The sequence below is a fragment of the Exophiala oligosperma genome (genome assembly GCF_000835515.1).
Source record: "Exophiala oligosperma strain CBS 72588 unplaced genomic scaffold supercont1.6, whole genome shotgun sequence".
Taxonomy (NCBI): Eukaryota; Fungi; Ascomycota; class Eurotiomycetes; order Chaetothyriales; family Herpotrichiellaceae; genus Exophiala; species Exophiala oligosperma.
Window position 1 is genome coordinate 1,345,379 of NW_015622823.1, and position 12,748 is coordinate 1,358,126.

The window sequence follows — 12,748 nt, forward strand, 5'->3', positions numbered from 1 at the left end:
CAATCTCCGTATCGGGGGATGCAGCGTCGCTCGATAGATCGTCGCGAGGATTCAAGTGAGACCGAGAGCGAAGCGGACCATGCTGTAGGAATTGTTCATTTGACGTTGTTCGAGTTTGTCAAGAAGTTCCCCGCGGGGCCGGAATGGAAGATTATTACTCCGTAAATACTGGCTAGTATCCACCAAGGGGGAAGATGATAGTGTTATGAGGCATTCATCGAAGCAGCATTAACATTTGCATCGGAACTGCATTAAAATCTCCAAACCATGGCTATGGACATCCTCGCTGTACAAAAAATGGACCGGAGCCCTCCAAACTCCGCAAACGCAGCGGAAAGAGATGACAGTCTCTGAGAAGGAAGCAAGGGATCTTCTCTGCTCGATCCTTCGCCTTCGATAACGCGTATACGAATAGTCCAGAGCCATCGGAGAACCAAAGACATGCTGCGCAATACAATCCGCAGGAACAGATCTTGCAGGGAAGACTCGGATGTCCAAGTCGAGGTTCACATTCAGATATGCCGAAGGTACCGAGTCTACCGATCCAATTACAGCTTGTACGAAGGATAACGCGGCAGTCAGTATCACTCAATTTCGTAACCACTATTGACTTGGGGCTGGGGTTGATTCAAGCAAAGCAAGATGATCTACAAACCCTGCGACATATCACGGCGATGTCACGGCCAGACTTCCTTCCCCATCGAAATCAATGCTGGTGCTGCCGACCGGATTGATGAGGATGCTGATGTACATGCCCTTCTTGCTCGTCCTCAGCATGTACATACTCAGGCCAATCTTCGAATCCATCTATTGAGGTGATGCTTGTATCAGAAGAATGTTCGCAAAAGTAACACCAGAGTATCTGTGCTAACGGATCGGATCAACAACTCTACTCACCGTCAAACAACTGCGCCAGTCTCTCGTTTGCTGTTTCCATATCCTTGGACGATCTCATGATCTTCTCCCATTTTTTCATCTCACGATCCGTTAGCAGGCAGCGATCGAACTCGCTCTTGAGACCGTTATGATCGAGTTTCTCGCCGATGAAGACAATTTCTTGCCTTCGGTCGCCCCATGGTTCCTCGAAGTCAGCTTCGATGCTAGCGCGTGTGTCCGCATCGAGAGGCCATTCAGCTTGAGTGAACGTCAATTTGGATACACCGTATCTTGGGAGCGCAAGGAGCTGTACCTTCGTCAATCATACAAAACCACGGGCCTCCACCTTGCAAGGTCAGCATGGTACCAGCCTGACTCCATTCACCATGTAAACTTGGGCGAGTGGCAAGCCAGAAGAAACCTTTCGAACGCAGGAGACCGGAGAAGATAGGATTTGTCTTCTTGTTCTGGGCGACCACCTGCAAGGATTGACCAATAGGTTAGTCGGGAATGCACTGACTTTGTTCCGAACTCTCAAAGAAGTCCAGTCTCCTGGTTTTGTATTGCACAAGCACGACCAAGAACCGCTGGTTGATAGCTGAGAATCGGAAAGTTAAAGCACTTACCTCCGGTTCAATGGACTGGGAGAAATCATCCTCTTCCTCCACCTGGTCACTGACATCGGAGAGCATGTCTTCGTCCTCAGCCTCGCTGTTGGTGGACGCATCATTGCCACCACCGCTCCCGGGAGAATCCTCGCTGTCATCGCCTTCTACGCCCATACCATCTTTGGCATCGTCCTCTTCTTGATCTTGTATCTGCCCCTCCATGATGACAAACTTATCGTGGATCAATTTGTACAGGCGCCTTGGACTGAACGGCCGCCGGGCTCGGTATATAAAGCTCGATATGCCGTATCTGCCAGGCTATTATTAGAACACCAAATTGTTTACGACAGTTCTTTATTTTGCTCACTCTTCTGTCTCTGGCTTCGGACCGATCTTGATCTGGCCATTAACCTCTCGTTTGGCGAGGTCGTGCAGGCTCTGGAGCCAGCCCATGCTAGTGGCAGCCTTCTCAAAAGAGAACTTCTTGGTGCCGATAATATCTTGCACATTGACTTTCGCATAGTTGGCTTCTAAAACTTTGGCTGCAGGGTTGAGCTGTTGAATTATGCTTCGGATGCGAGACCTTGCTGCCTCGTTGACGCTGTTGGCTTTGTTGATGATGATGGTATTGGAGAATTCTCTGTAGGGAGCGGGCTGATGTTACCAGTGCCTTCTCTCACAGGTAAGAATCTGTTGCATAGAATAGGTCGCTTACATTTGGTCCACCATCAAATCAGTTACGGTGCGTTCATCCTCAGGGTCAACGCCGTCCTTCCCCCACCGGTCCGTGATGAAGTCGGTCGTAGAGAAGTTGTCGAAGAAGTTGAAAGCGTCAACTACAGTGATCAGGGTGTCCAGTTTGACGATACTTTGCAGACCTCCAAGTTGTGCTCTAAATTCATCCCGTCAGTCTGTGTTAGGTGACTCTTCGCCGAGGCGGAAGGCCTCGGGACTCAGGGTCGAGTCAGGAACATACATTTCCTTCAAGAGTCTCTCGTCTTCCTGCTGGTCCAGCATCAAGCCCTCGTTGGCGGCATCAATCATGGCCTGAGCAAATTCCTCGGTAAATGTCTCCGCAACCTGCATAGGTTCGCTGATCCCGGTACTCTCAATCAGTATGTATTCGCACATCCCATTGCGTGCGAGCCTTGCGAGCTCTTCAAGGAGATCACCGCGTAGTGTGCAGCAGATACAGCCATTCTCCATCTGGATTAAGCGTTCCTGCGTCTGTGATACGACGTGACGTTTGATCAAGGATGCATCGATGTTGAGGGCAGCCATGTCATTGACGATAACAGCGATGCGTACGGCGTGTTGATCGGATGTCAGGACATGCTTTAGGAGTGTTGTCTTCCCGCTGCCTAGGAAGCCAGACAAAAGTGTCACAGGAATGGGATTGCGAGAAACTCGGTCTGATGTTGTGGCCATGTCTGCATTCCTGTACATCTTGCGGGTCTTTACTGCCATGCTTCAGTTGGGAGGAAATACCAGCGCTCTATAGATAGCTTCCACACGAGCAAGTGAGAGGAAGGGAGAAAGGGAAAGCAGAGAACCATTAGGCACCTCCCACTTTAAGTACAATATAGATACAATTGCAAATGTCCCGTACTTGGTTGGGTGCCCATGCTTGCCGCGCGGGCTTTTGGCAGATCGAGGACCTTAAGCAGAGTAGACGAGATGCCCCATTGGCGGAACTACCGTCAAGTGACTGAGAGTCAGCAGAGCTTCCAAGTCGAGTACTGTTTCGACTCCCAATGTTGTACAAGTTGTCGCGCATCTTGCTAGTAGTGGTATCTCTCACGCTGAGAATAGATATAAGCGAATCACGAAGCATGAGTCAACCATTCCAAACTCTCAGATCATGACACATATCCACGTCTCTGGATTTTTGACGATGCGATGTGACAATAGTCAACGGGTAGAACACGCCAGAAGAAATACATTACAACAGGCGCCATTGGGGTTTTCGCATGATGAATGGATACATGAAGCCAGTAACGAGAACTGTGTAGAGGAGCTATTGTGGCGTCAATCAATAGCGCATAGGGCTGTGGCTTTGGCTGTGGCTGGTGTCGAATAAACGTGACATCGATCTGGCCGTAAATTAACCGCGTCTCTTGGCTTGGCTGCGATTTCATCCTGTGATCCGCTCCCGCTTTTCTATGGCCTTAACACTTTTCCTGATTCCACCTGTCTTCCTTTCCGTTGCATTCGTGGCCTGGGAAGCAAGATGGCTATCAAGTAAGGGGGGACTCTGCTATTTGCTACTGTTGAGAGACTAACATCGTCCAGCTATCTCATCTTGCTGTCTCGACAGGGCAAAGTGGTACGACTATCCTTTCTCTCAGGTCGCCCACCCTCGAATTTTGACTGACCTCAGACCTGTACAAATAGAGACTTGCAAAATGGTTCACAACCCTTTCTCCCAAAGAAAAGGCCAAAATTATCAAAGATGTTTCTCAACTCGTTCTCTCCCGCCGCACACGAATGTGCAATTTTCTTGAGTACAAGGGTGCGGACGTTCATGTTTTGACACTGCCAGTGTTATTCCCATCCACGTTGCTCTTCCATTTTTGCATGCATTAGGCTGACACTGCTTGACTTCTACCAGACACGAAAGTTGTCTATCGTCGCTACGCTTCCCTGTTCTTCATTGCCGGTTGTGCTTCCACCGACAATGAACTGATCACCCTAGAGATCGTCCATCGATACGTTGAGCAAATGGACAAATACTATGGCAACGTCTGCGAGTTGGACATTATTTTCAACTTCCAAAAGGCATACTTTATACTTGATGAGCTCCTCCTTGCTGGCGAATTGCAAGAAAGCAGCAAGAAAAATGTTTTAAGATGCATAAGCCAGGAAGACCAACTCGAAGATATGGAGGTAAGTTGACTCGCTTCCGTCTCCCAGCTTTGAGCGCTCTGTTCGTGCGAACATCCATTCCTATGAGCGTCACGCCAAGTTTTCAAGCCGTCGATTCAAGATTTTGTTGCCGTACGCCTCCACCCGATGCCTTTGCGTACACTGTGACTGACTGCGGCGCTCCATAAATTCAGGTTGAAGAAGAGGTCACCAAACTCATGTAGAACATGACTATGGAAGTCTTGGGCGAATTTCGCCAGGACGCTATGGTTGCTACAATATAGCTTCGACCGAGGACGGGATGTTCGGACATTACGAGCTCGAGCAAGACTTTTCTAATTATGCAAGATCATGAGGTGATGCAATGGTTGACGGGTTTACTGTTTTGCAGGTTACAGAAACGGCCCTCAGAAATGGCGGTCTGATATGACTTGCTACAACGACTCCATCGAGAATTATGGGTTGGGGGTTCTGGCGTGGTATGGTGAATTCAATGATACCCTTATGATACATGGTCTTTGCAAACAAGGACTCCTTCCCTGCAAGCGCTATGCTGCAGGAACGTCATGTACAGTGTATGAAAGTCATGATATAAACAAGCATGTTAAGCCGTCACAATTTTCGGAAATGCTAACTGAGCCAGCGGCGTCAGTTGTTTCGTCGAGCCGTCCTGCGCATCATGTTCCAAATTGTGCTCAATATCGACGGCTGGTGTTGTTCGGGATATTATCCTCCTGCAGCGGCCTCCTAAATTGGAAGGGCAAACCACTGAGTCAAGTTATTTCATTTACTGGACTTCACGCAATTGCAATATGATGGATTTGCCCGCCCATCTGTGACCTTGCAACATCGAGGTGGTCTAACAAGGACACGGGGCGAGATGTCGGCTGGGAGTCAATTTCTGGTGGGTTCCGCTCGGGCCCTTTTCCCTTGGACAAAACCATCACTCTGCATGTCCAAGCTGCTGTCACATTTATCCGAACTGGACATGGTCAGGATGATGTTCTGAGCCCAAGTCCATTGTCGTCGCTCGCTTCGAACATGTGGACGACGCTTGCTTCGCTTATTGGTGGTCAATGCGTATTCAGTCACGTGATTTCCCGCGGCAATGGTCGCAGTCAAGTTCAACCTCAACCACCTCCGCAAACACGTTCCCAACTACGTCCTCATCGCATCAATCACCACACTCTGATATGGCTTTCTATCAATCATCATTGACCTGCTAGACGTCTACCGTCTGGCTTTTCACGTCGCCCAAGAGCTGTCTCTGCAGCCAGCCTTGATATCTCTCTGTCAGCGATTGAATTGCTGATTCAGGCCAAACAACTCAGTACGCCTTAAGACATCGACCACGCCGACGGCGCGAGACTCCATCATCAGAAACCTGCCACGACTGATCAGCGCGATAATTGAGACTGTTCTGGGCTCCGAAGGCACCTGCTCTTGAATGCGATTGAGCTGACCTGCGGGCAACGAGATCAAGATGAAGGTGCGCATTACAAAGGATCCGGTGTTGGAAATGTTCAGCGACTGACAGTTGTTTAGTTCGTACCTAGTCGAGACCTCGATATCGTCACCTCGGCCCTAAATTTCACCACGCCTGATCTGCAGGTGATAGGTGGTTGCGACCTGTACACCACGAAGGCGGCGGGAGGAGACAAAAAGCTCTATAAAAATATTGAACATGATCTTGAAGCGCAGTACAAGTCGAATCTACAATTCTCCCATTCACTATCACCGCCTCAAGCGCATCTCATGGCCTCTAGCCTCAACCTGAGCCGCAGCAGCCCATTTGGAAACCTCGGCATGATCAGTTCGAGGAGAACATACGCTTATCTGATAGCCACCTTAAATGCCAGCCATCCGGATTACGACTTCTCGGCCACGCTGAAACCAACAGATTTCAAAAGAGAGAGGAGCTTACGGCATGTAATGAACACTCTGGACACAGCTCTCTATAATCTTCGTCCACGTCCACAAACTACCTCGCTCCGTATACCAGGCATGCCTCCCGAAACCACCGTTACACCTTCGACCCAAACGCAATGGGGACCCGCAATGTGGAGATTGATCGATCAAAGTATGAGTTTGCGCGACTGCACCATCTATCGATATGCACCAGAGGACTTTGATCCATTCGAGGACGACGAAGAAGGATCTTTGTGGTCAATGAATTATTTCTTCTTCAACAAACAGAGAAAGCGCGTGTGCTATCTATACCTTCGAGGCGTTAATATCCTGGCCATGTCTGCAATTGACGGCCTTCGAACACCAGTCAAGGCCAAGTATCATACGGACACTGAGTCTGAAGGATGGGCAACACCAGATCTGGGTGCTCATAAGCGAGCAACATATTGGCTTGGAGATCGACAAGTGGCTGAGACGGACGACGGTCATAACCAAGATCTCGAAATGCCCTCCATCGAGAGGCCACTTTACGGGTACAGCCCTGAGTCGAAAGATGAGGAGGAACAATTCTCACCGCCAGCGCGACCTGTCGTCGACGAGCACGATAACTATGTGTTGAGTGACGAAGATGTCAGGAGTGCTAGGAGTGCTAGCAAGAGCACTGCAAGAGGGGTCAGTGAAGAGGTGGTCGGACCTATGGAGGTTTAATTATCGCAACCTTCTTTTCCTATGGGTGTCTAGTGTGAGCTTTGAATTGTGGGAGTTTGTATTTGTACTCTTGATACCCAGGCTTTTGACGGTATTTACGCGGCCGGTGGGAGCGGCTTCAGAGGACCCGTCTGGATATGCAACAAAAACTCTGGCAGAGTGTTTTGTAACGGTCAAGGTGTTATGAGTGTTTAGGCTATTTGTTCGGAAGCATACGAATGGCTGTGTTGGATTCTGGAGTTCAACAGGGCGCATTGTTTGGGGCTGAGGAAAGCGTGATATCCGTAATATTATTTAGCTTGTTCAATCTAGCCATGAAGTATATCAATGGACATATGTTTCTGACTACTTGTCCTCATCACTTAAGGTGTATATTGTGTCACTGTGTTGAAGGCGTAAATATATTTTGGTTGATGCGGAGCACATGCTTGACCTTATTGGTGACTGACGTCGCGTTCATACCACGTCTCCTCAGATTCCCTAGATTCGCAACGCTCACTCCATACAAATACCGAACAATACTACCAAATTGCTGACAACCTACACTCGTCAAGTCGTTAATCGATCCTTGATGACAATTTGAGCCATGGGAGAGAAAGAAGACAAAGAAAAGGCTGAGAAATTGGCAGCGGCGAAAAAAAGGGTATATTCTCCCGTCCGATCCTGACAAAACTGCATGGACCAAGAGTGTCTTATGTTGCATGCCAATATGCAATACTTGTTTGATGTATTTTGAAAAAAATAACTAACCCTGTTTTGAATAGGTCGCTCAACTACAAAAGAAGAAGAAAGCAACTTCAGGTTCAACCAACGCAGGCGAGAAGTCGGGTTCGAAAAGCAAAGCGAAGAAAGCCGACAAAGCCAAAGACGATGAAGTAGATGGAGCTGAGGCCGAGCAGGAAGAAGTTGTAGAAATTCCAGATGACAATGCGAAGCCAGCCGATACCGACGATGCAAGCCCAGCTGCGCAGACGGCTACCGACGCAGACGAAGAAGGTCCCAAGGATGCGGAAGCCCAACAATCTCCCGATCCCTCCTCTGCCCCTTCGGCCGAACCTGAGTCGGTCTCTCCTACCAAGGGCCCGCGACATTCCAGCCGTCAACCCAGCGTCAGTATACAGAGTAAGATCCGCAGCACGAGCTTTAGGGACAATGGACCGTTGAGCCCAGCTGCGGCGCCGGGAAGCTTGGCCCGTATTGAAGAGCTTGAGCGAGAGAACAAACGCCTGGCTAAGGAGGCAGAGGAACATGAGAAGAGATGGCGACGTGTCGAGGAGGAATTGGAGGAACTGCGCGAGCAGAATGCCGAGAAATTGGCCGACTCCAACGGTAACGAGGAGAGTGGCACGGCCGTCAGCAGACTCCGTGCTGAAATTGAGACATTAAGGCGCAGGTTGAGTACGTCGAGTCGGCGCGAGAGTGTGGGTGCCAATGACGGCGGTTCTTTACGTGCAGAACTCGAGAGTAAGGATGCTACAATTGCCGATATGCAGCTTGAGATCTCCCGGTTACGAGGACAGTTGTCCAGCCAGACTGCAGGTTGCGAGACGCATGGAGAGCAGATTGCGGCGCTGCAGGCAAACCTCTCGAGCGCAGAGGCAAAAATAAAAAGCCTCGAGACCGAGCTTGGTGACACGAAAAAGGCGCTCAGTAAAGCCAGCGAAAAGGCCGTCATAGATGGTACGGAGAGGACAAGTAAGGACACGAAGATTCGTGGACTAGAGAGAGAATTAACCGAGGCTGTCACCCAAAAAGATGAGCTTACGAAGAAAGTCGAGCAACTGGACAAGAAAATTGAGGCAATGAACAAATTACACCGGGAGGCAGAATCGAGGAATGCGGCCAAATTTGCGAGCGCAGAAGCGAGCGCGAGAGAGTTACCTGCGCTACGAGAGAAGATCGCAAAAGCAGAGAGTGAAAATACGAGGTTGAGAGAGAAGCACAAACGCGTCATGAGTGGTGACGGAGGCGGTGAAGGATTGGATGAGCTTGAAGACGAAGAGAGGCAGAAGCTCGAGAGGAAGATCAGGGAACTTGAAGGACAGGTCTTTGATCTCCAGCGAGGTGTATGGAGAGACAAACGGGTACAGATGCAGCCCAGAGGAGATGATGCTTCAAGGACATCGATGGACCAGGCTGAAGAGTTTGACGAGGTCGACCTATCTGGGTCTGGGAATGCTAGCAGACGAAGGAGCTCTGCGAATGGTCTACGTCAGGGACAGACAAAGCATTCAGGCTTCACACAGGTCTTGAACTCAGGGTTGGCGGCATTCAGAGCGAGCACGACATCGCCAGATGCGCAACATCGAGGGTCGACGAGACCCAGGAATGACTCTCTGTTGGAGGAATTCGACGATGACGCGTTTGATGAAAGTGCTTTTGCAAGGGCACAGCGAGAAGAAGAGCAACGGAAGATGGTCGAGCATGTCAGGGAAGTGAAGAGAGGACTGAAGCAATGGACTGGCTGGAGGTTGGATCTCGTAGATGCCAGACGGGCCGGTGCTGGAGTTGGGTTTGGAGAAATCTTTGATGTGTAGAGAGGAATCATGAGAGAGCTATGAAGAAACGAAGACCAGCGAGAAACACAGAATGTTGGCTAGGTGAACTTCTCGGTACCTGGTCGATGCCGTGGCTGCAGAGAAGAGGTATTTTGTTGTTATATGAGGATGAACCAAGCAATCTAACCACATTCCAACCTCATCAACGTTCTCTGCCTTATTTCAACCTTCGACCTTGTTGATCTAATTACTTTCTTTTGCAATCTGATGCAGCACCTTCTCATATTCTTCGACATCCTTGGCCCCGACCAGTGTAAAATCTCTCTTCTTACCTTCGAAAAGGACGTTTGGGATGCTGTCTATGCCGTTTGACGCCTGTTCGCGGATCAGCGCCTTTACATCCATTAGACCCTCGCTTTTGTCCTCAATAACCGCTCTGGCTTCGTCTCCAGGAATACCAGCATCGGCGGTAGCCTTCAACAATGTTTCATCAGATGCAGGGCTTTTCTCGTCCTCGAAGAATTGATAATATAACGCTACAAGAAGCGTGAGTATGGCGAACGGACCCAGGGCAGGGGAAAAAAAAGTCACCCACAGTTTATGATTTTGTCGGCCGTCTCGAGTCCCTTTTTCTCTTGGAAATATTGAATGACACGGTGTGCCTCCAGAGTGTTGGAGATTGTGCCGCCAAATTTGAACTTGATGCCAGCACTGTCACCGTAGGCAGTCATCAACGTGGTATACTGTCCCGGCGCGCATGTCAGCTCACTGGCTTCTGAAAGGACAGCGAAAGGACGATGGGTTCAAGGGAGATCAGCTTTCCCCGGACCCTGCATCATCATGGACAACTCATCTAAGATTAAGAAAAGGTCCCGGCTTAGACGATGACATGTTTCAGTCCTGCCTGTCAAAAGCGATGAGGGTGTTGGAAATGCCATTACCCACCATCTTCATCTTCTCCTCTGAGTCACCATAGCGAGTCTTTCCATACCATTCGCGTTTATTCATGTCTTCCTTGGGAGCATCTGGACTCAACTGGTAAGGGAAGTACTTGACTACGAAGGTGGTACTTTTCGCATCTTCACTTTGTCCGAATCGACGGAGAGCTGTCCTGTTCGTCAGTCTGACAGTCCCATGGCAATCGTCGGGTGTTGATCAAAGAGAGGAGATTGTGCGTTAATGCAGATCATCATGACGGATGTAACAGACCTTCATCCAGTCTAGAATGCGATACAAGCGGGTCAGCTGTTCAGCGACATCCTCGAAGATGTTGTGTTCCTAGACCAAAACCAAACCTTTTCTTTGCCAAATACGTCCTGAAGATTGACAATCAGCGCAAATACGAACCGACACAACTGGCAGATTTCAAATGCGGCCAACTTTCCCAGGATCAAGGTCGACGGATGTCTTACCACGGACAGATGGTATCCAAGGTGAACGACACCTGGGATTCGTACGTCATTCTGTGAGCCTTGGTCCAATTTCTGCAAGTTTCCGTTTCACTTTGCACCACGGTGTCGGGCAAAATCAAGGCGGCACGGCGAACAGGGCGAGTGTAATTGAAAGCTTGACCACGTTTTCCTGTCGTTGCAACCACTATGCAGTCGAGGCCAAAATGGCGATCTGCAGGTGGGATGTGCTTGTAATTTCAACGTCGACCACGGACATCCGGATCACTAATGTTTTCGCCTCGCCTGATTTCCCCGCTGGAAGAACACCGACCCATGACCTCGATTGGTCGACTGTTGGTTTGGTCGTGCGTGGATGGTCTTATTCAGCTACACAGTACTTACTTAAGTGACCGGTCTACATACAAACGGACGTTGAGTGACCAGCTGTGTGTGCTGGATTATTGAACCCGCTCCGCATGAGGTTGCTGCAGCAAAAAGCCACAATTGCGTGTGCTCGCCAGTGGGAGGGGATCAGCACGCAGGAGCCGATGCTTGAGTCCTCCAATCTATCGCCTATCGAACCAGAACGCATGCCCGTCTCACGCTTCGATCCCTCGCAAAGATCAGGAGAAGATCTTTGGTTTCAAGTGCAGGGCTGGGGAGAGCCTATTGTGAGGGTGAACAAAGCTCCTTGGCCAGCCTCCTGGACCGTGGGCAAAAAAAGCCACAAGCGCTGACAGACGACTGGCGTAATCGAGGCCCGAACTCAGCGGAGTCGCGAGGTAGAGCGTTTGCCGTCCCCTGCATCACGCCGCCAACCGAGCCTGATTCGGCTTGTCAAAACATGCTTGGCGGAGGTTGGTGCTGTTTCACATCAATACCCGCCTCCCATTGGGTCATCACGGACGACAACCAGCTCCCTAGTGCTCCCCAGCCAACTCTTTTCCCGGTCGGTCGCAGCAGGAACTGCGGTTTTGCTCCCGTGGCCAGCCTTTCGATTCCCTGCACGACCGGGGGTCCACCATTCTATACAGGTGCCCTAGTCCAGCCTGGTCTGTCTGTCCCCCTTTTTTTTCTATACCTGGGCGCCTCAGCAGATCAATGCCTGCCACGCATGTCACTCGCGAATTTTCAATTCACTGAACTGCCTGCCACCCCTGAGTACAGGACTAGTGGTGGTCCGAGACCCCAATCACGGTCCAGTCGCACAGCCGAACATGTCAACCACTCTGCCACCGCATGACGTGCGTGGATCGTCCTCGAGGGGTATTTAGAACCCAGCTCCCACGCTGTTTGTCGACCATTCTTTTGTCCATCCACCGTTGCAACAAATCCATTCACTTTACTCTACTACAGCAAGAGAGTCCTTCGTTCATACAAAAGACCAACTCGTCCCATCCGTTTGACTTATCCAACTAGACTTAATATCACAACAATCCAACAAAATGAAGTCGGCTGTCATTGTTGGTCTTGCAGCTGTTGCTGCTGCTGCTCCTGGCGGCCCAGGAGGATGGGGGGGCCAAGGCCAAGGAGGATTCGGAGGCCACGGACAAGGCCCTCAAGGCGGAGGCCCGGGAGGTAATGGTGGTAACTGGGGAGACTGGAATGGAGGAAATGGTCAGTTGCCTACCAGCGAAGAAACACCAACTCCTAGCCCTCTGCCCGCATCATCTTCTGCTATCCCAGATCCCATCCATGCAGGATGGGGTGACTGGACTACCACTACCACCACCACCACCCCTTCCCCAAGCCCAATCTCCCAAACCACCACCACAACAACAACAACCCCATCAGAAACAATGTGGCTAGATTGGACTACCTCTACCACAACAACCCCCAGCCCAAGCCCCATTTCCCAGACCACTACAACGACCACTACCCCATCAGAAACGAT

The 12,748-nt window shown here is 50.2% G+C and overlaps 6 protein-coding genes across 11 annotated transcripts in view; 4 read left to right on the forward strand and 2 right to left on the reverse strand.

Annotated features, from left to right (window-relative positions):
* Positions 1-178: 178 nt before the first annotated feature.
* Positions 179-3,049, reverse strand: PV06_06930. Of its 5 annotated transcripts, XM_016408099.1 has the most exons (7): positions 2,461-3,049; positions 2,200-2,376; positions 1,852-2,124; positions 1,503-1,794; positions 1,190-1,355; positions 898-1,134; positions 179-807 (listed from the first exon to the last, which is right to left on the reverse strand). In XM_016408099.1, exons 1-7 carry the CDS (start codon positions 2,949-2,951, stop codon positions 707-709), a joined length of 1,737 nt encoding a protein of 578 aa, XP_016261579.1. In that variant the 5' UTR covers positions 2,952-3,049; the 3' UTR covers positions 179-706. The 5 variants fall into 5 exon arrangements, with proteins under 5 accessions (XP_016261579.1, XP_016261580.1, XP_016261581.1 ...); XM_016408100.1 differs by having other exon boundaries at positions 179-1,134; XM_016408101.1 differs by having other exon boundaries at positions 898-1,355.
* Positions 3,050-3,714: 665 nt separating this feature from the next.
* On the forward strand, positions 3,715-4,573 carry PV06_06931 (uncharacterized protein; the record flags this gene model as incomplete). The annotated part of the gene is made up of 5 exons (XM_016408104.1): positions 3,715-3,725; positions 3,777-3,810; positions 3,879-3,996; positions 4,096-4,370; positions 4,544-4,573. 5 exons carry the CDS (start codon positions 3,715-3,717, stop codon positions 4,571-4,573), a joined length of 468 nt encoding a protein of 155 aa, XP_016261584.1.
* Positions 4,574-5,832: 1,259 nt separating this feature from the next.
* On the forward strand, positions 5,833-6,965 carry PV06_06932 (uncharacterized protein; the record flags this gene model as incomplete). The annotated part of the gene is made up of 2 exons (XM_016408105.1): positions 5,833-5,838; positions 5,895-6,965. The coding sequence occupies 2 exons, from the start codon at positions 5,833-5,835 to the stop codon at positions 6,963-6,965; spliced, it is 1,077 nt and encodes a 358-aa protein (XP_016261585.1).
* Positions 6,966-7,454: 489 nt separating this feature from the next.
* PV06_06933 (uncharacterized protein) lies at positions 7,455-9,661 on the forward strand. Its single transcript, XM_016408106.1, has 2 exons — positions 7,455-7,608; positions 7,730-9,661. The coding sequence occupies exons 1-2, from the start codon at positions 7,552-7,554 to the stop codon at positions 9,500-9,502; spliced, it is 1,830 nt and encodes a 609-aa protein (XP_016261586.1). The 5' UTR covers positions 7,455-7,551; the 3' UTR covers positions 9,503-9,661.
* PV06_06934 lies at positions 9,517-11,242 on the reverse strand. Of its 2 annotated transcripts, XM_016408107.1 has the most exons (6): positions 10,876-11,242; positions 10,759-10,779; positions 10,673-10,683; positions 10,409-10,569; positions 10,059-10,206; positions 9,517-9,999 (listed from the first exon to the last, which is right to left on the reverse strand). In XM_016408107.1, exons 1-6 carry the CDS (start codon positions 10,923-10,925, stop codon positions 9,707-9,709), a joined length of 684 nt encoding a protein of 227 aa, XP_016261587.1. In that variant the 5' UTR covers positions 10,926-11,242; the 3' UTR covers positions 9,517-9,706. The 2 variants fall into 2 exon arrangements, with proteins under 2 accessions (XP_016261587.1, XP_016261588.1); XM_016408108.1 differs by having other exon boundaries at positions 10,673-11,242.
* An 870-nt stretch (positions 11,243-12,112) lies between these two features.
* PV06_06935 (uncharacterized protein) overlaps positions 12,113-12,748 on the forward strand; it is a 1,936-nt gene continuing 1,300 nt past the window's right edge. Inside the window, exon 1 of the mRNA XM_016408109.1 lies at positions 12,113-12,471. Coding sequence (XP_016261589.1) covers positions 12,300-12,471 — 172 coding nt within the window. The 5' untranslated portion in view covers positions 12,113-12,299. The remainder of the gene's footprint in view (positions 12,472-12,748) is intronic.